At 42.3% G+C, this 25,767-nt stretch overlaps 1 protein-coding gene across 1 annotated transcript in view; it reads right to left on the bottom strand.

Annotated features, from left to right (window-relative positions):
- Positions 1–25,767, bottom strand: part of TRIO (trio Rho guanine nucleotide exchange factor) — a 5,137,669-nt gene that overhangs the window by 3,556,430 nt on the left and 1,555,472 nt on the right. Inside the window, exon 17 of the mRNA XM_044065600.1 lies at positions 2,417–2,608. Within this exon, the coding sequence (XP_043921535.1) occupies positions 2,417–2,608 (192 nt within the window). The remainder of the gene's footprint in view (positions 1–2,416; positions 2,609–25,767) is intronic.

Genomic DNA, 25,767 nt, shown 5'->3' with positions numbered 1-25,767 from the left:
CAACCATGAATGCCTCCTAACCACAGAGACGGAAGCAGCAGCTCTAGATGATGCCTCAACAGCATTGTAGCTGGACAAAACTAAATGCCTAGCAACCTGAGAGGGAGCAGCAATGACACATGACGTGTGTTTTAATCTCAGAACCTGGCAAAGAAGATAAGGCCTGAAGCATGAGAAAGCAAAGCTAAGGAGTATCTAGACCTATGCCTCTGGTAATTAAAAGCTCTGATAGCTAAAGTGGTAGTACACCTTTTTACCCAGTCTATCAAGAATCTTGTTCTCTCTTAGATGGAAGAAGCTTGGCAGAAAGGGATAACCAGCAAGGCTTATCTGAAGCTATGGAGATCACTACTGGATCTCCAAAGGGGCACTTACAGAGAAACTTACAATTATCAGGAACATTATAGAACCTAGCAAGCCTCACAGGAGCTGGAGCCTGAGATTCTACAGTTTTAGAGGAAGAAGCAAATGCGTCTAAGAAAGCTGGAAGGACTGGAGGAACTGCAGAGGGTGAGAGAACCTCTATATGTAGGAGGTCATATCACCTTTTCTGTTCTTCAGAAATCTGGAAACAATACCATTTGAAGGACGCCCTCACCTTATTAATGGCTTGTCCAAAGGAAATTTCCACCTGTGGGGAGTCTCCTCCAGAAGATTCCTCCTCAGGAGATGCATATTTGAAAGGTGAAGCAAGTTGCGTTGAATATGCTGAGGAATCAGCATCATCAGAAACCTCAGAAACAGAATCAGGTACCTGAGACACATCAGCATGAACTGGGGAGGAAGAGAAAGACGGCAGAGGAGAAGTAGATTCCAAGGCTAGCAAGGCTTTAACAAGATCCTGAGAAAAAGCTTCCCAATCCGACTGAGAAGGAATGCTAGACTGCTTAGTTTTTTGCTTCTTCCTAACATGTCTTTCTGCAAGAGGAGACAAAGAAAAGGTACCCAACATAGGCCTAACAGCAGATTAAGCCAGATCCCTAGTTGCAGCATCATACACAGGGACATCGCCGAGTCCTCCAACACAATGAGCTGTAGCTCCCCCCTTATCACCTGAAAAGGATGTCGGCAAAGCCTCGGATGTGCTGGGATCTTCTGACCTCCGACCATACAACTGGATCTTCACCGCCCTCAAGGGGCATGTCTGAGGTAGAAGGAGCAGTGGAAGAGGATTCAGATTTCAGCTTACTAACCTTTCTCTTCAGAATCTGCTCAGCCGAAGGACCCCTGGCACCCTCCTTAATGTAGAGTCAGACATTTGAGCCTCTGATTCTTCAGATACAGATTCAGGGCCGAAAGACGACTACTTAATATTTTAGGTACAAAGGCCTGACAGAACAGGATCTGTGGTCATGACTATGGCTTAAAAAGAAAAAAGGCAGCTCGTGGCTATCTTCAAATGTAACCTTCCTTCCACACCTACACTTGTCCTTCCTGGATGTAGTGAACAAAACAAATGGCAGTAGCAAGAAATAAAATCCCCAATGGGGCACTTACCTGAGCTGGTACTGACAAAAACGAAACCTGACTGCGGACAGAATGTAGGAGTCAACCTTTCAAATGGCAGCAGAAAAGTTCTGAAGAAGGTATGTGCAGACGTTCTTTTCTGGCCGTTGTCAAAGCAGATGTGTGACGTCCCACGTACTGGCAGTAGCCTGAAGCTTTTTTTATACTGGCCAAACATCGGGTAGTAGGGCAAAATACAACCCACATGTAAAGAATACTGCAACACTGAACAAAAGAACTTTGCCTGTGTAATTCAAGCTCCAGGCAAGGAGAATGAAGCTTCCTGGTACAGCGGGAGTAGCTGCCTCTTATTCTATTCATGGCCAGCAACACTGAGGGGGTTGAATATGCAATGTGCTTCAATGCTGGAGCACTACTGACTTTTATAAGGGGCTGTTGGCCATCAGGATGTCGTGCCCACCCTTAGGAAGGCCTTTGCAGCTGCTTCCACTGTCTCCGCTCAGGAAATCAAACCGTGACATGTGCCCCCAAGGAAAAGCACTACATCCATTCCCACAACTGGTGCAGTCATCTCTCCTGCCAGCACCTCAGATGCCCACACCACTACCTGAACATAGGTCAGCTTGACTACAGTCAGGGCTTTACCCTTCTACTCCACAGTGCTGGCAACTAAGATTATTATTCACAGCACTATTCTAACTTCAAGCGCTATACAAAAAAAAAAAAAAAACACAAAGGAGTTTTAATTTTGTGAATTTCACTCATATCCATACAAAAAAATGAAGGAACCTCAATGTAAACATCAGATGAGCCTGGGAGAAGTAAATGGCATAACAAAAGAAATTTTAAGAGTAACAATGACAATACAGAACACGTTTGAAGTGGTAAGCCCAGGCACTTAAAATACTGAACTGTTCCTAAAACTACTGAACGATAGAGAGTATCCTACCTGCTCAGATGTTTTGTAGAAGGCAACTGATGCATTGACAAGCTTGAGACGGTCTTCCATTTTGAGCATGAGCTGCTGCCAGTGAGAAGCCACTTTCTCTGCACAGTCCCTGATCATATCCATGTCATAGTGGTTGGCTTGCAACATGGCTTCTGCCTTCTGCTGGACTTGTAATGCACTCTGGTGGGTTTTCTGGGGAGAAAAAAAAAAGCTTTTACAACATCCACTACTCAAATAAAAAATATATTAAAATGTATAAACCTTACTTCTCCTACAGCTACATCAGATCTAAACTGTATTCACACATGTGAACACATTTTGCTTTCCACTTAAGAAAAGAAAAAGTACAGTTTTGTACCTACCATAAATGCAGATGTCCGATAGATATGCAACTGCAGTCCTTACATATGGGTTGTCCTGCCTCAGGCAGCCCTTCGGTCGGCCGGATTCCAAAGTCTGGGTCCGGCATCAGCTGATGTCACCTCTTCGCCGAGGTCAGAGCGGCTGGGGTATAAAAGCATCAGCCGACGCCAACTTCTTCGGTATTTCTTGCCCCAGATGCCAGGTGCCCTCCAAGGAAGGCTAAATTTAGAGACTGGATAAAAAATTCCAGACATGCACCACAGTAATAAACAGATACACCATAACAGATTTCCCCAGCTAATTTGAAAAAGGGAAGTGGACCCAAAAAGGAGAATTTACAGAGGGGTAGGAGGGAGGGAAAACCTGACTGCAGTTGCATATCTATCAGACATCTACATTTATGGTAGGTACAAAACTGTACTATGTCCTTCAAGAATGCAACTGCAGTCCTTACATATGGGTTGAATACCATAGCCAAGCTGGGGGTGGTAGGATCTAAGATAAAGATGGTGTAGCTAAAATGCCCTGCAGGACTGCCAAAGCAAAGCCTGCTCGGGATCTGGAATATAAAGGCAGGTTGTAGTGTTTGGAAAATGTATGCACGGAGCTCCATGTAGCAGCTTCTAGAATGTCCTTTGTAGCCACCTCTTAGAAAGGCTGTGGAGGTGGCTATAGCTCTGGTGGAGTGTGGCCTGATATTGGCTGGCACACCTTTTCCATGGAAAGAGTAACAGAATCTGATGCAGTGTCCAATCCATTTTGAAATTGTTTGTTTGGAAATTGCCTTTCCTTGTACTCCAGCAGCGTAAGCTACAAATAGTTGGTCAGACTTTCTGTTGGCTTTTGTTCTGTCCAAGTAGTAGCGCAATTGTCTGTGTATGTCCAAAGTGTGCAGCAGCTTTTCTCCTTTATTTTGAGGATTGGGAAAGAAGGTAGGCAGGTGAATTGCTTGATTTAGAGACACCCTGGATATCACTTTTGGCATGAATGAAGGATTGGTTCTTAAAGAAACTCTGTCCTGATGAAACATGAGAAATGGAGGTACTGCCATGAGGGCCTGTATCTCAGAGACTCTTCTTGCTGAGGTAACTGCCAACAGGAAAACTGTTTTCCAGGAGAGAAATTGCAATTCTGAAGATGCTGCTGGCTCAAAAGGAGGAAGAGTTAATTTTTCCAACACGAAGCTGAGGTCCCATGCAGGCACTGGTGGTTTTCTGGGAGGTTTGATATTCTTTATCCCTCTTAGAAACTGTCTTAGCAAAGGATGTGAAAACACAGGTGGATCACTGTTGTATTTTGCTGAAATTGCTGAAGCGTGTATTTTTATGGAAGAATATGAAAGGCCATTATGTAGCATTTCTGCCAAGTATTCTAGTATCTGTGGGATGCTCATTACTGATGCATCCTGACCCTTGTTGGCATTCCAGATGTTGAATCTCTTCCATTTGGCTGAGTAAGGTTTTCTGATGGAAGGTCTGCGTGCTTCCAGTAAGATCTCTTGAACTTTCTTGGAGAGAGAGAGATGGGGAGAAGTCATGGAACCCTCCAAGCTGTCAGCTGCAATGTTTGCAGGTTGGGATGAACCGTCCTGTAATTGTGCTGAGTCAGAAGCAGAGGCCATTGAGGCAGGGGCCACGGCTTGGTGCGAGTTATGCTCCTTAGTAATGGATACCAGTGCTGTCTTGGCCAGTCTGGAGCTATAAAAATGCCTTTCAGTTGTTCTGTTTTGATCTTCAGTAACACCTTGGTCATTAATGGTAGAGGTGGGAATGCATAGATTGTTAGAGAGTTCCAGCTGAAGGAGAGAGCATCCATTCTCCAGGCTTGAGGATGGTGTGTCCTCAAGCAGAACTTCTTCAGATGATGATTGAGGTGTGAGGCAAAGAGATCTATGTCCGGCCTCCCCCATGCATGAGTTATTTGTGAAAAAATGTCTGGATGCAACATCCATTCGTGCGGGTCCAAGATGTTTCTGCTTAGACTGTCCGCCAGAACATTGTCCTTGCCTGGAACAAACTGGGATTGCAACTGTATGTTCAGTTTCAGGGACTTTTCCCAAAGAGTCATTGTTAGCCTGCAGAGGGGGTAAGAATGAGTGCCTCCCTGTTTATGTACCACATAACAGTGGTGTTGTCTGTCTTTATTAGCAGTTGACCTTGCTGAAGAAATTTTCCGAAGGCCTCGATAGCATGAATCACTGCCAACATCTCTTTTTGATTGATGTGTAGATGCACTTCCCGGGGTGCCCATTGCCCTTGAATGCATCTGCCCTCCATGTGCGCCCCCCATCCATGATCTGAGCCATCTGTTGTAATGGTTTGGCTTGTTTGAGGTTTGCTGAAAGACATGCCTTTGTTTAGCTGGCTTGCTTGTGCCCACCACAAAAATTCCTTTTGTAGACATGGAATGAGTGGAATAATTGCTTCTAAGTTGTGGCTGTGTTGAGACCATAAACTTTTTAGGTACCATTGTAGTTTTCTCATGTGTAGTCTTGCCAGTGGAATCAGAAGAATGCAAGATGCCATGAAACCCAGGGCCTGCAGGATTTTCCTTGCAGTCATCTGGGTATGCTTTGCTAGGCTTTTGAAGTAATCTGGTAATTGCTCTTGTTTTTCTTCTGTGAGGAAAGCCATTTGTGAGTTTGTGTCCAGTTTGGCTCCTAGAAAAATTATTTGTTGGGATGGCAGTAGCCTTGATTTTTGAATGTTGACTGTGTATCCCAAAGCCTGTAGTAAGCGAATGACATAATTCAAGTTTCTTATCAAGGCTTGCTTGCTGTCCGCTTGTATAAGGCAGTCGTCCAGGTAAGGGTATATTTGTATCCCCTGGAGTCTGCAGTGTGCAATTACTGATGCCAGGCATTTCGTGAATACTCTGGGCGCAGTAGAGAAGCCAAAAGGCAATGCTGAGAATTGATAATGCTCTGACCCTGCAAGAAATCGGAGGTATCTTCTGTAACTGTGTCTGATTGGGACATGCAGGTATGCCTCCTTGAGGTCCAGAGTAACCAGCCAAGACCCCTTGCCCAGCATGGGAAGAAGTTGCTGTAACGTCAGCATTTTGAATTTTGGCACAATGAGAAAAGTGTTTAGAGCGGACAAGTCCAGTATAGGTCTCCATTGCTTTTCTTTTCTTGGAACAAGGAACAGTCTTGAGTAGAATCCCTGGGCTTGTTCCTGAGGAGGAACCTTTTCTATTGCTTTGATTTGTAGCAACTTTGAAACTTGTATGAGTGCCTCTACCCTTTGATTTTGTGGCAGGTTTGGCGTGCCTTGTCTTGTTGGTAAGGTATGGAAGTGGAACCTGTAACCTTTGTTTATTATGTCCAGAATCCATTTGTCCTTTGTTAAAACGTGCCATTTTTTTGAAAATAAGGATAATTTTCCGCCTAAAGGTGCTTCTCTTTGAGCCTTGGTCGGCAATGTCAAAGTCAAGTCATTGTGATTGTCCCTGTGCAGCAGTAGAAGTCCCTGCGCCACTTCTCTGATTAGTCGGTTGCCATTGGCGGCCCCTGTAGGAGCCTCGGTATTACCCTCTACCTCGAGCACGCCTGTTTTTTCCCCTTTGGAACTTGTCAGTGTCTGGAAAGGACCAATTCTTCGAAGGCCAATTCCTGCTGAACCTTGGCGGCTGAACCTGGAGGAAATCTTTGACTGTTTGTACTGATTTAGCCTTTTCCTCAATTGATTTCAACACATCCTGAGCATTAGCACCAAATAGCTTGTGTTTTTCCAGAGGTGCATCTAGAAGCTTTACTTTAACATGATCTGGCAATGCCTGTTCTTTCAACCAAGCATGTCTACGTATGACGGCCCCTGTCATAGCTGCCCTACATGAAGCTTCCAATGCATCATAACCACACTGAAGAAAATGACTGCTAACCTGCTGAGTATTATGAACCAAATCCTGCAAGGCCTTTCTATCTAAAGGCTCAGGAGAGGCTAACTTTTTCTGCAAATCATCCATCAAGAAATCCTGATACTGAAACATATGAAAAAGACAGTTAAGTGCCCTCATGGCAAGGGTGGTTGAGGTATAAACTTTTTTGCCCCACCTCTCCAGGGACCTAGATTCCCTGTCTGCGGGCAAAGGATTTTTGGCCGTGGAAGTGGCCACTCCTTTGGGCCCCTGGGAAACAGTTTCTAAATCAACAGAATGGGCCTTAAAGAGATGCTTATGAGTTTCAGGAACCCTGTAATATCTGTCTGGCTTAACAGGAGCAGGAGGGAGAGAATCAGGAGAAGCACTCGAGTCTGAGTACACATCATCCAATACATCTAACACTGGTGGGATAGCTAAAGGCCTGTGCTGGGGTAATTTAAGGAAAGTACGAAGCCTTTTCCTGGAGTCGGAGAAATCCTGGCCCTGCCACTGAAAGTGCTCTCTCATGGAGTGGAGAATTTCCCCGAAAGAAATATCCTCAGGAGGAGAGGCAGAGGGAATGGATTCATCAGCATCAGAATCCTCGTAGACCTGGAAGGATTCTTCCTGGGAATCTGAATGGCCTGAGTCACCAGAGGCTTCATCTGAGGAAAAGGTATCTGTCTGCTCAACCCTAGGCCTTTTGTCTGCAGGCGGCTGAGAACCTCTGTCTGGATGAGCCTGAGAGCCTCTGATTAAAGAAATTAGATCTGCAGCTAAAGTCATGATCTGTTTATCAGAAGTGGGACCCTGGGAAAAAGATTTAGGAGGGTGAGACTTAGCCTGGCTGGCAGCCTTAGCACGTGTGTAGGCCTTGATGGACATAGACACCGGAGGCCTAGCTGCCCCACGTGCAGGAGTAACTGTGTCCACCGGTATGGTGTCAGGCAAATCTTGGGCTTCGGTTTCAGGAGGAAAATCAACAACCGGCACCGGGGAAGCCTCCGGGACCAAAGTGTGCGGTAAAGCAGTGGCGTCGGTCTGGAGCGGTTGAATTACCGCCTCCGAAGTGAACGATGCACTCGCGGTAGGTTTTGGCGTGGTGTCGGTGGAAGTCGCGGGCCGAGAATGTCGGTCCCTGTCCTTCCGTTTTTTGGAAATATGTGTTGTCGGTTGTTCCGACGGCATGATATAGGAGTAATTTTCCCCAAAAAAGTATTCAGCAAATTCTGCCCGGCGCCTGAGTGTGCGCTTATTGAAGCAAGCACAGGCAGCACAGGCCGAGACGTCGTGGTCTGAGCCAAAGCAGGGAAGGCAGTAAGAATGGAAGTCCTTATGAGGTATTTGTTTACCACAAGACAAACAGTTATTAACTTTTGCAGTTTTATCTGACATCGGCTGAGGCAAGAAAAGGTTCCCCAATTGGGTACTTAGCTTTTTGATGACTTCGGTAACTGAAAACACAGGAGCTGGCCGACCGGCACTTGCGAGCTGCTTCTGCTTCGGGCAAGAAAGACTGAAGAAGTTGGCGTCGGCTGATGCTTTTATACCCCAGCCGCTCTGACGTCGGGGAAGAGGCGACATCAGCCGACGCCGAACCCAGACTTTGGAATCCGGCCGACCGAAGGGCTGCCTGAGGCAGGACAACCCATATGTAAGGACTGCAGTTGCATTCTTGAAGGACATCACAGAATGCGCAACTGTACAGGCTTAAAACTTGAAACTGGGTTAAAAACACTGACCTTATAATTTGGGTATGACAGGGTAAACAATTATTTCTGGTCAATTTCAATTAGGTTTTGGCCAACTACTGTTTAAACAAAACCACTAAAGGACAAAAGGAAAAGAAAAACTGACTGCCTCTGCCAAATACATACATACACAATTTCCCATTAACCACTCCACATTGTGTCGACAGGGCACCTGAGAAATAACACCAATGAAGAAACTAGACCTACTGCAGAGCTCTACCTTCAAAGACTTTATGGTCACACCGGAATTTCACTCTAGGTGAAGAGAGACCAATCACTGACTTTGAAAGAAAACTTCAGCATCTACATGAGAATCAATCAGCAAAAAGCTAGATGCTTTACAAAAGCTCATGGTTGTCTCGCACCAGTTTATACGCACTTCACATCTCTCGCACAGATTACAGAGAGGAGAAAGGTCAGCTCCTCTCGGTTCAAATGACCACAACAGAAGATGAAATGGGACAACTGCAAATTGGGCACAAGTACAAGGTAGAATTTTTTCCTGCTTGCATTTTCTTAACAAAATGTTTAAAATTCACCTAGTCTCCATTACACTATCTCTTAAAATAAAATCCTCTCTCTCTGTGTGTGACCTTTCTCTCCACTTCCATTTCCTGCTACTCTGCCACTGGTTTACGTTCAATTGCATTATGCTGGGTACTTCACAAGATGCATACACATTGAGTAAGAGCTTAACTCTAGCTTTCCCAGTGTGAAAAAAGAAACTCAACAAAGGCCAGTAGCCTTTTGTGTTTACGGGTAAATTTCAAGTAACTGGTTAGTAAGTGTAATGAACAGATGCCAGGAAAAAATAGAGCATCTGGAAAAAATCCAGGTACAAAAAGTGAGTAAGAAACACTGAGTGGGGAAAGTTCTGCAGCTGTTTTGCAAAAAGCAATGGAACCTACAGACATGATTTCCAGTAACCTACTGTAAAATATGACAACTGCACAAACACCTGGTGAAAATAAACAAAACCCTGATGGAGTGTATCAACACAAACAACAAAAGGCTAGAAAAATGGAAGCTTTAAACACAAAATCAGACGAGATGCTAAAGCTGCAAAAATCACAAGGTGAAATGAGGAAAAGGGTGGATGAATATGTGACTGCTCAAGAAGAGATTTCAAAAAATATATAATAAGAGGACAGAGCATGTAGGGAAAATCTGAGATTTTCAGCTATACCAGGAAAACTGGAAGGAGCAGACTGCATGAATTTTATGAAAGCACAAATAACCGACTGGACTGGTATTCCACAGCAGGAGTTGTTAGTTAAAAGGGCACATCATGTGTATGATCCAAGTCTGGCTATGAGAAAGCAACCTAGACTTTTAAAAGTAAAGATGCAAACTTTTCAGCAGAAGGAGTTGATTCTGACAAAACTGTGGCAGAAGGACAAAATACTCAAAGTGGAAGAAAGCAGAGAGTTTGTGGAGAATGATTACTCATTCTACATCAAGCAAAAGGGGAGTAATTTTTTTCCACTTTTCAGGGAATGTCAAGATGCAGACATGAGGTTCATACTGTTGTAACCAGCTGTCTTCAAGGTATTTGTTCCTGGAGGGACAAAATCATTTCTTGATGAAGTACATGCTAAGGAGGAAATACAAAAGCTTGTCTAAAAAAAGTGAGCTATGAAACAGGAAGAGATTCTGCTTGTTCTTCTCGTAATAAAAAAACAAAGATAGATTGTACCCGTGAAACCTTTTACACGGTTTCAACAGAAAATGTTGGAAAGAAGGAACGGAGCATGAAATTTGACTAGAAGAATACTGAATACTTTGGAAATCTAGCAGAGGTAGGATTTGGGAAATGGAGATGAACATTAACAAAACCAGTAACAAAGTGGGATTTTGATGCAATAATTATATTTGTGAAATATAACAGAACAAGAAAATCTGGAAATATTGGAGTTTTGCAGAAACTGCTTGACTTCTGAGGGACTCTAAATTATAAGCCCTACTTCATCTCATTAATGTTCATAAGAATGCTATGGACAGGGGAAGAGAGGGGAGAAATTTACCTATAAGTAAAGATAACTTTTTTTTCCTTAATACTATTTTTTGTGGTCTACGGTTTCCTTTGCATGCTATAAAGTAAAGTTTTCTCAGTTATTTTTTAAGTGTAAAGGGGACTGTAAAATAGGTGTTGCTGATCTTTTTTCCCCTTTCTTTCTCCCTTCTTCAGTTTTAAGAACTGTAGGCACTGCAATGTAAAAAAAAAAAAGCCTGGTTAAAGTACATTAATGTGCTATTTTCTAGCAAATTAATGTATGCCTAACAGCAATTTTTTTTCCGTCCTTCATGTCTCCATGGCTGGAAGAAAAAAGAAAAGAAAGAAAAGCGAAATTGGCTAAGAGATAATGTTCACTGAAAACATTTCTGGGTTTTCCCAGCTGGGAAAGCTATAAAGATGAAACAAAACCAATTATAGCACTTAGAAGAAAGACAGGCTGCACCATGCGTCTCAGCATGGATAACCTTTCTTTTACGTTAACTCAAGTCTGTGAGTGTGGTTTGTCTGGGACATTTGTTTTGTGCATTAGTATTAAATTAAGTTTTAGGGGGGTATTGGGGGTTTTGTTTGCTTTTTTTTTTTTTTTTGCTGAGAGTTTTCAATAAAACAAAGTTTTGTAAAATGGCACATAGGCTCAAATGGATATTACAAGAAACAACTGTATAAAAGTCCAACCTGCCAAACACTTGTATGCTTGTAACACAAAAGCTGGAACTAGACATTTAACAAAAAGAATAGTTGTGTAAAATCTTGCTATAACCATAGATGTTCCTCTCTTTTATATGTTGTAGTATTCATAACATGAGGGAGTCTACCTCTTGGTTGACTTGTACATCCGGCTGCTATACCAAAGCTAAATCACTACTGCGAAGTTATGTGTGACGAGCCACATTACACAGCAAATGTCGGCCATAAATGGATGTTGGGTATAAAACAGACTTCAGAACTTTTCTGCCAACTGTTTGACTGCAAGCTCCGGTCGTCACTTGCTTAGTAAAGTGGTATTTGTGTTTCAGATATGTACCCCATAGGGTTTTTTTGTTATCTTACTCGCTGTGTATATTTTTGAGAGTTAATGTCAGCTAGGAAGGGCAAGTGTTAGTGTGGAAGCCAGATGCCACTGAAAGACGCTCACGAGCTCTGTTTATTTTACTTAAACCCAGAACATGACCATATGTTTTGTGGGTTCCCATTCAGAAGCCTGAAACATCATAAGCCTGAAAATCAAAATCCTGAAACCAAAAGCCTGAAAATTCAGAATCCTGAAAACTCAAAATCCTGAAAGCCCAAAATCCTGAAACTCAAAATCCTGAAAACACAAATAATGCTAATATGTCACTATAAAGACACTAATATCTACCAACTGACCCTGACCCTAACCCTAACCCTAAGGTCCGTCACTATCGCACACTCACCTGACCAGCCTAACCCTAACTCACTTAAACCACCCCTAACCCCAATATTTGTCACTATTGCATACATGCCTAACCTGCGCCCTAACCCTAACTCACTTAAACCGCCCCTAACCCTAACATAAAACCAACCGCACACTTACCTGACCCCAACGCATGACCTAACATCACAGGGCTAACAATAGCAAAGCCACAATGACATCAGTATGTCTATTTTGTGTTTTCAGGATTTTGAGTTTCAGGATTTTGGTCTTTCAGGATTTTGGGCTTTCAGGATTTTAAGTTTTCAGGATTCTGAATTTTCAGGCTTTTGGTTTCAGGATTTTGATTTTCAGGCTTATGATGTTTCAGGCTTCTGAATGGGAACCGTTTTGTGACATCTGTAAAGCCTTCGTCCCTAAGAACCTTAGCAGCAGTCTCACATCCCTTAGGATGTATTTGTAAAATCAGTGTCTTAAACTCCTTGCTCAAGATATGGAACCGAAGTCAGCCCCTTCAGAAGAGCCGCAAACCAAAAAGTCTTGGCCTGAATTGTTGGCTGCTCCTCCTATTTCCGGCGTCCCTCTCAAGGCCAATGAAGGTCCGGAGGCTGCAGTGGAATCTATGGAGTTTCCTTTGATGGATACCAGGGGGAAGCCATTAAGGAGTCCCTTAGCATCTCCAAGAGGGAACTGCAGGCGTCTGACTTGGTTGCCAGGGAGTACCACGTCTCATCATCTCCGAAGGCCAGTGTACGGTTAACCAAATAGTGGTGCAGGAAGACGTTCCCTCAGACACTGCAGAGTGCTGCACAATGTCCGGACCTACATCGATTGTTGGAGGCCCCTAAAAATAAACAGAAGACAGTGTATTTCTTCACCCCAGCCAATTTTTGCCCTCTGATGTACCTCCTGACTGGGAAGCATTTACTTAAGGCCTCTTTAATGTATTCATGGCCTTGCGACAGCCTGCATCTTCTGTCCAGGGCCTCTTCCACTCACTCCTGGGAAAAGGCCTGTTCAAGAGGTTTCCTCAGCAGAGGAGGACTCATCTGGAGAGGAGTCTTTAGCTTACTCTTCACCAATGGCTTCTCCTCTGGGTTATGCCTCGCTGGAGGAGTCCACTAACACAGAGTCCCCTGGAGAAGACATTACCTTTGGGGAAACTATTTTGCAGATGACACTTCTTTAAATGGGACTGCTGTAAGGTCTCTGATACCCAAAAGAGGTACTATGCACCTCTTGCAAAACGAGTCCCCAAGTCTCTCTGCCACTTCCCCTGTATTCCCTGCTTTCTTTGACACTTTTGTTGCTGTCTCCAAATCTCCAGACACCCAACTTCCCAACTTGTCACATGATTCCATTTGGCTGCTGGTCATGTGACTTTAGACCTGTATTTAAGCTTTTAGAGTCTAGCACTTGAATGTATTAGTATTGAAGAAGGGTTATGCCCAAAAGCTTTGCTTTTTATTAAACTGGTTTTCTCCACAAGTTTTTTTCTTTTGAGTTCGAGTTTTGCAGCTGGTTTTACTTGTGCTATTACTGTTTTTGCTGTTACTGGGAATTCCTGTTGGAGGTCTATCTCGCAGCCCTTATCCTGGATATGGCAGCTGGAACAGGCTTGAATTCTTTAAAGTCTCTGATTAACATTGAGACCAACCCTTTACTGAACTGTGTGGACTCTATAAACTCTGCTACTCCGATTGATGTTATTCCTGAGTCATTGAATTTGGCAGAGTTTCACAGAATTTTACAACAATTAGAGAGAAAATTAACTGCATTTAAACGCTTACAGTGGCAGCGTTTTAGCTTCTTAGCCTATGTGGAAAGATGTATTGTCCCACGTGGGCTTAGGATTCTTAAGATGCCTTCACATGGCAATACTTTTCCTGAACTTCTTAAATCATGGCAACAGTTGAATATTAAGTTGTCTTTAGACTATATGTGTCTAATGAATGATTTCTTTGTTAAAATAGAAGATGAATATAAAAAAGAAATCTTTACTATGGAAAATGCTATTATGGAGCTTTCTGTTTTTTCAAAGTTAATTCATGTCTATCAGCAAATGCTAGATAGACTGCATACCCTCGACACAAGAATGGAAGCTACTAAGAAACCTAAGCTTCTACGTGACATTGGGGATTTTCAAAAGGGGAATATCTTCTCTTGGCCTAAGTCTGACCATTATACTAGCTCTAATTATCAAAAGTCTAATAATAAAGTAGCACTTGATGCTTTGGACACGTTTGATGAACCTGTTTGCATTACTAATGTCGTAGAAACACCTACGACTAAAGAGATTCCCCCTAATACAACGACTGATGGGATAATCCAACTTACACCTACGTCTGCAACAAGCAGCGCATGCGCATCTGTTAGAATACGAAGCAAGAATAATGGCGCTGATAACGTGAATGCGCTAACTGGAAAAAAGACCCAGCAACTTACTTTTAGCTTTATACCCAAGCGTTTTCAGTTAGAACACCCAGAAGTAATTGGAAATAAGTCTCCTAAGTCGAGGGGCTCGTTAACTACACAAACTGCATCTACAAATAAACGGAAGAATCAAAGCCCTTTAGGACTAAACAAAGTAAGTCGCAAATGAATACTGTATTAAACCTTTCCACTTTTGAACTACAATCAGCGCACTTTTCACTTTTTAGTAAAGGCTTCAAGTTTATACCCTATGGTTGTGATAATGTTGTCTCTGCCTTAACAGAGCTAAAAATTCTTGTTCGAAATCTTAATTTAAGACTACTATTTGGTAACACTCTTCCACCTGAAAAATGTTGTAAACGTAGTAGCACTTTTATGCCAGTCAGTGTTCCTGTATTAAAGGCTTTTCATGACATCTGCGAGTTTCAGATTAGAGAACTTTATCTAAAACCTGTTAAAAATAAGGCATACAATTTAAGCTTTTCTGAGTATAAAGCTTTAAAAAGTTTACAACAGTGTAATGACATTATTATAAAACAAGCTGATAAAGGTGGCAAGGCTGTCTTAATGAATCGTGATAATTATTTTTCAGCTGTTTCTCTGCTATTAAATGATCATACTGCCTTTAAGGTTATCACCAAAACTGATGTAAAAAAATGTATAAGTTATGTGAACATGGTTGTGTATGAGCTGCAGCTCAATAATGACATTGATATTGATCTTTTTCATTACTTCACAGTACCTTGTCCTTTGATTCCACATTTATATGGGATTCCTAAGATTCATAAATCCCTGGAAAATCCACCCATGAGACCTATTGTCTCTGGAGGTGGTTGGGTTACTGAACCCATATCAGTTTATTTACATAGACAATTAGAAGTTTATCTACCTAAATGCGGCTCTATTTTAAAGGATACTTGTGATTTATCATCAAAGTTACGGGTATGGTATAATAACGTAAAAACTGACTTAAACACTAAGAAACACTATTTAGTGACGCTTGATATCATGTCCCTTTTTACAGTTATCCCCAATGATGTGGGAATAGAATTTCTTAGAGATTTTCTGTCTTCTCAACCTTGTCCTGACCATAGGCTTATTAGTAATATTTGCTGCCTTATGGATGTAGTTCTGAGAAACAATGTGCTCATGTTTAACAATTTCCTATTTCTTCAGCTAACAGGGGTAGCTTTGGGCACATCCGTGGCAAATACATATGCCAATTTAGTGCTATATCAATGGGAATGTAATTACCTGTTTAATGCACAAAATCTGTTTCTTAGTAACATTAGTTTCTACCAGCGATTTGTAGATGACTGTCTACTAATATGGAATGGTACCTTGGATGATTTGAATATTTTCATTGATTATTTAAATTCTAGCACTAATTTTTTGAAATTCAAAATGGAAGTGTCTGATAGTAGCATATGTTTCTTAGATGTTAATCTGCAGTTGAATGATGGCATATTAAATACTAGTATTTATAGAAAGGATGTTAGTAATGGAAGATATACGCATCACAGTAGTATGCATGCGCCACATGTTTTTAAAGGTGTAGCAAAATCACAGTTTATTAGAGCAAGTAGATTAACTACTGATAATACTACATTTGTCCGGCAATTGGATAATATGGTAGAGGACTTTTCTTCTAGTGGATATGACATGCATCTACTTTCTAAGCTTAAATCTGATATAATGGAAGCCAGGAAGACATCACTGAAACCCATCTTTTTGGATGAAATGTCTGGCACCATAGATGGTCAGTATAATAATACCATTATTCAACATGAAATAAGGTATATTACAACTTATAATGGTAGGTCAAGCTCAATTAGACAGATTATTAATAGAAATTGGCCCATCTTAATGGCATTGGATGAATTAAAAACCATACTGGGTACTAAGCCACACTCATAGAGAACTCAGCACAGCTCCTCGTGGTGTCCAGCAGAGTTCCTAGAGCAGCAGAGACCAGAAAAGACAAACTTTCCAGATTCTAAGTATTTTTTTCTGCATTTTCGACTTTTTAAGCCTTTCGATTGCTATTTCTGCCTGTTTTATTCTGCTATTACCTGTTTTTACTTTTTTAATAGCTTGAATTGTTTATTGCACTTGCTTGTTTAAGTTTTGCTTAAAATTTAAACAGCAGGCTAATACACTCAAGTGTACTAGCTTTTGATAGCATTTAGTCGAAAAACACAGCATTTATTGTATTTTCTGCCTATCTGAAAAAAACTTGAAAAAAAACAAAAAAATACTCTTGTTTTCCATACTTTTCTAATAGTTTGTTCCAGTGATCAGATTTTGCTGATCCCTGGGCTTTGTCTTGGTTCCTGTTTTCTCCATTTTCCTTGTTTGGTCAAGGGTAGTTTCTTTACTCACTAGTGGGAGTAGGGAGTACTGAGCTGCCTGTTTGTCCTCAGAGGAGTGGTTTAAGGCAGTAACTTGTAGTTTATTGGCCATTTTGGGTCATTTCCTGTCTTTTCCAGCCCCTGCTATAAAGCACGCTTTGGCGGGCTTTTCTGGCTATAGAGAACTCAGCACAGCTCCTCGTGGTGTCCAGCAGAGTTCCTAGAGCAGCAGAGACCAGAAAAGACAAACTTTCCAGATTCTAAGTATTTTTTTCTGCATTTTTCACTTTTTAAGCCTTTCGATTGCTATTTCTGCCTGTTTTATTCTGCTATTACCTGTTTTTACTGTTTTTAATCGCTTGAATTGTTTATTGCACTTGCTTGTTTAAGTTTTGCTTAAAAGTTAAACAACAGGCTAATACACTCAAGTGTACTAGTTTTGATAGCATTTAGTCGAAAAACACAGCATTTATTGTATTTTCTGCCTATCTGAAAAAAACTTGAAAAAACCAAAAAAATACTCTTGTTTTCCATACTTTTCTAATAGTTTGTTCCAGTGATCAGATTTTGCTGATCCCTGGGCTTTGTCTTGGTTCCTGTTTTCTCCATTTTCCTTGTTTGGTCAAGGGGTAGTTTCTTTACTCACTAGTGGGAGTAGGGAGTACTGAGCTGCCTGTTTGTCCTCAGAGGAGTGGTTTAAGGCAGTAACTTGTAGTTTATTGGCCATTTTGGGTCATTTCCTGTCTTTTCCAGCCCCCTGCTATAAAGCACGCTTTAGCGCGCATTAGCGCGATTTAGCGCGGAACTGCCACTGTTGCACACTAGGGCAGCGCCAGTTAAGCAGGTTTAAACTGTTAGGGCTACCTAAAGTCCACTCTTCAAATTTTCCCTTAAAACTACCTCCCTCGAACTATAATACTGATCTAATCAGCGTATCCTATAACTAAAAAGATCCTCTCTACTTGACTCCAAGTAGATTATTCTCTATCTGTTAAACCTAGCACTTGCTCCTACAGTACTTATTACCTTGATACGGCACTCTTGTCATAGATAGTACCCCAAAAAGGCAACCCCCCCATTTCTCGGTCACCCACGTCCCCCGGATTCTTTTTAAAGTTTTTTTGTCTATCCTTCTAGCATGTCGAGGGATCAGTTGCTAGTGTCCTCTCCTGCTCAGCTGGTGAACCTGGGAATATTGAGGCAATGTTACAATTGCCTCATGTACACAGACAACCCTCTTCTCCTCCCACAAAACACAAATACATGCGAGAGATGCAACTATACGGCCAAACTGGAGGCTGAGCTCTCTCAACATAGGACTGGCAAGACCAGTCAGGAGGAGAAGGTTACCACACACACTATAGACCCAGTCTCACATAGTACCATTACAACCTCAAATCATACACATAAACACACAAAGACATACTCGGAGGCTCTGATCAAAAATCTACCAAAACAGCAGAGGCCACCAAAGCAGACACCCAAACAACCACCACCTCAGAACACAACACCTGCAACACATAGACCTCACAGTCAGAGTGTCAAACAGTCACAGCCCTTAAGGCCAAACACAATGCCAGACACACTAGTCATTGGTGACTCCATAGTCAGACACACTGACGTCCCGCTCACCAGACTGAGTAAGGAGGAGGTCACAGTAAGCTGCCTGTCGGCCGCTAGAATCCGCCACATAACGCAAGCACTCAGGTCTCTCAACAGCAGGTACAAATATGACTCAGTCATTGTCCACGCTGGTGTAAACGACCTGAGACGTACCTCCTTGGACTACATGAAAAGAGACATTGAGGAGCTCTCTGATTATGTAGCCCAGGCAGGTATGACCCTAACCTTGAGCAGTATCCTACCTTCACCAAGAATGATGCCACAATACAGAGATAAGATGACCAGCTTTAACAATTGGCTTAAACACTGGTGTCATTCAAAGGGGATCCAGTGTCTGTCTGCCTGGGATGACATGCTGGACAAGCCACGCTGCTTCGCAAGGGACGGCTTGCACCTGTCACCCTGGGATTCGGATATTGGCAAAGGCTCTTGCCACCCCCATAGTGCCTTTTTTAGGCAAGGCTCAAATTCTAAACCTACCACCCTAGAACACAAAAAAGGAAAAAAACTAAGGGTAATGCTGCTCAATGCCAGAAGTCTAAATCTCAAAATGCATGCACTCGAGGCCCTTCTCAGTATGGAGAACATCGATGTCTGTGCTGTGACAGAAACCTGGTTCAAGGCTCCTGAGAGCACCCCAGCGCTATCAGGTTTTACCTCATATCATGCGTTCCGGCCCCAAAATCCGGACAATACCAAGAAAGGAGGGGGGTATCCATATTCATCAAGGACACCCACACCTCAAGACTGGTGGCAACGCACGATGCATTGGAGACCATCCAGGTGCAATTAACCATAGGCAAGACTGCTCTGCAAACTGTAGCATGTTACAGGTCACCCTCACAAACTCAGGAACCTCACATGGCCTTCCTGAAAACACTAGAGGGGATAAATGCATCACCAAACACCATCATACTAGGTGACTTCAATTACCCTAATATAGACTGGGAACACTACTCAAGCCCAAACACCCTAGCCCAAAAGTTCCTGGAATTCATAAACTCAAATGCCATGGAACAACTAGTCACCATCCCCACAAGAGGAGATAACATACTTGATCTCATCATCACGAACATGGGAGCACAATGTTCAACACCGGAGGTATACCCCTCACTGGTGAGATCAGATCACAAACTAATCTCGCTGGAGGTCCTCATCCCACCGGCACCTGAAATAAAAAAGACCACAATAAAGAACTTCTCGAAAGCCGACTTCACACTTCTAAAGACTAGTGTGGTCTCCTTTAAGGCCCCCGAGCTGGTGGAAAACAGTACTCAAGCCGCTGAATCACTTACAAATGCCTTCTACCAGCACCTGCAGGACTGCATGGATAAGGCAATCCCAAGCAAAACAAAGACTCTTTGTACCAAAGGCAAGCGTCCAGTCTGGTGGACCCCAGCCATAAACAAACTCTACAACAAAAGGAGGAAGCTACTACAAGATAGAGCAAAATCCTTAAAAGGTAAGACACCCTTGATCACTATAAGTAAAAAAACTAAGAGCTCTCATAAAATCATCCAAAGCAAATTGAGAGAGAAAAATAGCTAAAGACTCAAAAGACAATCATAAGGCCTTCTTTAGCTATATTAGAAACCTGGGAGGAAACTCCCAGATATGCTCAGAACTAGTTCAAAATGATGTGAAGATTACTGATCCTACAGACATTGCCAACATACTGGCTGACAGGTTCAGTGCAAACTTCTCCCCCCCCAAAAGGAGAGATATCTATACCAAACGATTGCAGCCCCCCAAACCTCGCCAGCGCCCAAGTGAGAACTGCTCTCTCCAAAGCAAAAAACACAGCATCCATGGGACCTGATGGTGTCCCCGGCTGTGTGCTCCACGAACTCAATGAGGAATTAAACCCACAGCTAGGACAGCTGTTTAATCAAAGTCTTAACTCTGGATACGCACTCCAGGAGTGGCACTGCAACTGTGGTCCCACTTCACAAAGGCGGTGCCTCCACCGACCCTGGAAATTACCGCCCATTAGCTTGACAAGCCTTATTTGCAAAGCCATGGAGAGGATCATAATGGACCTCATAAATAAAGACATAGGAATTTGCAGACTTTGGATCCAACCCAGTTTGGCTTTGTCAAAGGCAGATCATGCCTTTTAAACTTGGTTGACTTTTGAAACAGTCACCAAAGCCATTGATGAGGAAAGGCAGTCCATACAGCCTACCTCGATCTGGCTAAGGCCTTGATACAATACCCCACTCGGGTATCATTGAAAAACTCATCAGCTTAAATGTTAACCCATACATCACAAAATGGGTTGCAAACTGGCTGAGTGACAGAACCCACAGGGTCAGAGTTGCTGGCGCCATGTCAGACTCAAAGCCTGTCACAAGTGGTGTCCCACAGGGCTCAGTCCTGGGCCCACTCTTGTTTGGCATCTACTTTTCCAAGTACAAGCAAACACAGGAGGGTTATGGCTGACAAAGTTTGCAGATGACTGCAAACTGGGCCATAGTAGAAAACACATCTGACACAGATATCCTTCAGAAGGGTCTCACAGAAACGGATAACTGGTGCCAGAGCCACGGCCTAAAGTTAAATGCCAAAAAAATGCATAGTCATACCCTTCGGGAAAAACAAGGTTACCCTAGCTACCAAATAGGTGGCAATCCACTGAGCACAGAAGAAGTTATCAGGGACCTGGGGACCCAGGTTGATAGTAGTCTGTCATTCGACACCCATGTAGCTAAAGTAGTTAGGAAGACCTTCTACATTGCCCACCTTATCATGAAGGGATTCTCATCTAGATCAAGGGAGGTCATAGTCTCCCTTTACTCATCACTCATCAGACCAATGATTGAGTACAATGCCCCATTCGAATGCATCTGACCCGACACTTGCAGCAGCTGGAGAGGCCACAAAAGTTCCTCACCAAAAGGATAAAGGGTCTCAAAAATCTGTCCTATGCTGCCCAACTGAAAGAACTCCAGCTCTATTCAGTCGCCACCGCTTGCTCAGAGGTGACCTTTGCCTAACATACAAGGCCATGTCAAACCCAGATTTGATGAATATGCTTCACCTCAAAAATCTAGATCCATCAGAGCCACAAGGGCGGAGACTTAAACCTTGACATGGCTATTAATAGGACGTGCTGGAGGGATAGATTCATCACCCAAAGACTCCCTATGCTGTGGAACAAAATCCCGGTACATGTGAGGCAGAGCACCTCGCTGGCCTTGTTCAAGAGAAATCTTGACCAATGGATGGGAGATCGCAGATATACCCCAGGGATTACCTCAGTGTCACTGCTCGACAGAGGCACAGCAAAATAATGGGTATAGTTCCCCATACTAAAGGGGTGGCGTAAGCCACAAAACGATGGGCTAGGCTTGTAAATGCCCTCGGGCAGATAGCCTAGTATGAACCTATGAACCTATTTACATATAAAAACATGAGGACGATTAAAAGTTTACTCTGTTATAAAGATTTTTTACAGACCCCGCTATAAACAATTGGCTGTTAAAACTGGTACTTTTCCATGCTTTAACTGTGTTGCTTGTGCTTATATCCTAGGGAATGGTAGTGATACTTTTATACATCCTATTAACGGACAAATATTTAACTTTAAAATTACAGCTACTTGTAACACCCCTTTTGTGGTTTATTTGGCTACCTGTAATTCATGCAGTTCATTTTATGTGGGGAAAACAATACGTGAGCTTAAGGAATGTATTATAGATCATAACTCTGAAATTAGGAGAAATTGTGACAACAATGCACTATGTAAACATATTAATACTTGTGGTGAAACACATACATTTAAGTTTAGAGTGATTGATGTAGTATGTTTAAATGAAAGAGGTGGTGATGTTAATAACCATCTTGAGCTCAAAGAATTTGAATGGATATTGAGATTAGCTGCTGACACCTATCCTGGTTTAAACAGTACCGTTAGTTTAAAACCTGTGTTAGTAAAGCTACGTAATAATGTAAAGTGAATATTTTATATCTTATATTTTGTATATACACAATTTTAATTCATCTATATGTATATATTTATACATTTTATTTTATTTGTTTTTTGGTCACATGATTCCATTTGGCTGCTGGTCATGTGACTTTAGACCTGTATTTAAGCTTTGAGAGTCTAGCACTTGAATGTATTAGTACTGAAGAAGGGTTATGCCCGAAAGCTTTGCTTTTTATTAAACTGGTTTTCTCTACAAGTTTTTTTCTCTTGAGAAGTCCACTAACACAGAGTCCCCTGGAGAAGACATTACCTTTGGGGAAACTATTTTGCAGATGACACTTCTTTAAATGGGACTGCTGTAAGGTCTCTGATACCCAAAAGAGGTACTATGCACCTCTTGCAAAACGAGTCCCCAAGTCTCTCTGACACTTCCCCTGTATTCCCTGCTTTCTTTGACTCTTTTGTTGCTGTCTCCAAATCTCCAGACACCCAACTTCCTGCTCCTAAGCGCACTGACAGATTTTATAAAGTACCTAGTGATGCAAAGTTTCTCTTCAAAGCCCCCTCAGCTGATGCCTCTATTATTTCTATAGCTATGGGAAATACTTCCAAATTGCACCCCTCTACCTTCTTTCACCCTTCTGGTAAATGCAGTAAAATTATGGAGAGGGTAGACAAAAAAGTTTACACATCTGCTACTCTGGCTTTTGCAGCCATGAATTAGCACTCCCATATGGCAAAATACTCTCCGACTTTCATGGCAGATGCTACCAAGCTCGTTTCAGAGCTTCAGGTTACCCTAATAAGGCTAAAATAGCCAACATTCTAAAATATTTTAGCCAGGTCACTAGGCATTCCATATAGTGCAGTTATGATGCTGTGGAGGCATCAGCCCAGGGCAGCAGCATCAGGATCTGACTTAAGGAGATATTCTTGGTGTAGGCTGCAACCCCTCCCAGATGATAGTAAAGCCAATCTTATGGAAAGCCCCTCCAAGAAAACAGGAAGGAGTTACAGGAATGGTTAAACACATTTTTGATTCTCCTGTTCTCAGTTTCCAGAGGAACTACCCAGCTAGGACTTCTTTTGTAAGAAAGGCCTCCAAGTACCACACTTCCAAGGGGAAAAAGAATACCAGTAAGCAGGTTCCTGCCAGATGTTTCCCTTTCACTGCTTCTCAAAAATGTTCCTTTCAGGCAAAGCCTGGTAGCCTGTGACTACCAGGCCCTAAGCCCCAATCTCTCTCTCTCTCTCTACCTATCCTTCCCAGCTTGGAAACTGATAACCCAGAACTCCAAAGTCCTCTCAATTATCAAACACTGTTACTTCATGGTTGGGGAATCACTGCCAACCTCCTTGTGACCCACGGATCTCTTCCCTCCTGTCCTGCAATCCTTGCTTTCCCAGGGTACTATCCAAGAGGTGCCCCCAAAGTCTATGGGCAAAGGTTTTTATTCAAGGATATTTCTGGTCCCCAGGAAGGAAAGGTCCATTGATCTCGGTCTCATATCAACACCTTTCTAAAGGTCCCTTCCCTTTTGAATGCTAACTCTTCCTACTTGCCTTCCTCTGACACTACCTCAGGCATACATATCTTTAGACATAAAAGACGCCAATCTCCACATTCCTATTCGTCCCCACTTCAGGAAATTCCTGTGTTTTTTCTGTGGATTCCTCTCACTTTCAGTTTTGTGTTTTGCCATTTGGTCTATTTACAGCCCCCAGAGTATTCAGAAAATGTTTAGCCCCTGTCATAGCCTTCTGCAGAGTACAAGGGAAACAAATTTTCCCACACCTGGACGATCACATCCAGGCTTCAACCCCCAGGAGGTGCAGGAGCACCTGCACTTCACAATGTCCCCACTGAGAAGTTTGGGGTTCACTTTAAACCTTCAGAAATCTTCCTGGACTCCTTTCCAGGACCATATCTTCCTAGACTACAGAATTTTAATATGTTCCAATGATGGCTTGCCTGTCTCCAGAAAAAAATATTGTCACTTTCTTTCAGGGAATTGTCCCTCTTCAATCCCTCAAGGCCAAAGAGTTCCTTCAGCTCTTGGTTACATGGCCTCCATCATTCCCATGGTACTCTTAGCAAGGCTACACATGAAGAAGTTTCAGTGGTTTCTGAAGACAGTCTGGAAGCAACACCTTTCATTGTTTGGAGTATGTAATTTCACTCTTGCCCTGTTTAACAAGGGAGTTACAATGGTGAATAGCACAGGTTACAAAAAGCCTATGCCTTTCCCTACAATGTTCCTCCCCCAACAAGGATCTGTACACACATGCGTCAGACACGGGTCGGGGTGCAACTCTAGAGAATGGGAAGGTGAGAGATATTTGGACTCTGCTCCAGTCAAAGGAGCATATCAAAGAAATGAGGACTCTAATATTTGCCCTAAAAATCTTCAAAAGCAAAATCCATCCAGAAGTGTTGAGATGCTTCACAGACACCACCAAAGCCCTCTGGTACAACAACAGGCAAGGACTGACAAAATCCTACCTCCTTTGCAGATTGGCCCCATATGCCTGAGAGATTGCCCAACTCACCCAGGTTTCCCTGCAGGCTGTGTACTCTTATAGAGGATAATAAAGTTTATATCACATGGGATTATCCATTACCAACAGTTCAAAAAAATAGATGCGAGAAAACAAGATACAGTAGTCCATAAAAAGAAGACAAAAGTAGCACTGATCATTGAAATTGCTGCACCAAGTGAATCCAGTGCCTTACGTACAGAGAGAGAGTCATAAAATACCAGGACTGCAGGCAGAAATACAGGCAATGTGGAAGGAGGATACCCATACAGTTCCAATAGTAGTAGGAGAAATGGGTCTCATAATAAAGAATTTACAGTCTTACTTAGATATCTACTAATACTTTTATTTATTTTACATTTGTTGACCAGGATAGTCCGACTGGATGCATGTCCATTTTCAGCGGAGGCCCGGGGAGAAAAGCTCCAAGGGTAAGCAGATACAGCATTACATAATACCAGCATTACATATTACAAACAGACTATTTACAGAGATTACATAAGTAAGCAAGTTAAACAAGTTCCACAGGTTACAGTTAATCCTGAGCACAAGTCAGGATTAGATTAAATTAAATTACACAGTACACTGGTTAACAGATTTTTACACATTCTAGAATACATGCAACTCTACATGAATTGCAGGAAGAGTCAACACTTGGCACATTGCGGATGCCTCAAATATGCCAATAAAGATTGAAACAATACTAATTTCACAAACTTTAATCATACTTAGACTTAGAAATGTTATTAGAAGTGCAAAAGACTTGGAGAAATTAACCACAGTAAACCGCAAACATGACTGGGTGTCATTAGATTTGACCAGTTGAAATTCAAATGTCATGCATCACACATGGTTAAAAAAAATCATCAAAAATTATGTACATTAGAGAGAATACAACCTACTTCACTTAAAGACGACATATAGCCTTCTACATTCTTACTATCATCTCTCCGCTATGCTGCCCCAAACTTCACTATCCTGCAATTCTCATGTGGCCAAACATGAGCCATGATATAATAAAATGTGTTTCTCACATGAGGTAATTAGCTAGGCTTAAAATGGCCCACAAGGGCAGTTAGCCTAGTAATAA

This window comes from Protopterus annectens, chromosome 3.part0 (assembly GCF_019279795.1).
Source record: "Protopterus annectens isolate FY-2018-M chromosome 3.part0, PAN1.0, whole genome shotgun sequence".
Taxonomy (NCBI): Eukaryota; Metazoa; Chordata; order Ceratodontiformes; family Protopteridae; genus Protopterus; species Protopterus annectens.
The sequence above is the reverse complement of the archived record's forward strand: the minus strand, read 5'-3'. Positions and strand labels throughout refer to the sequence as shown.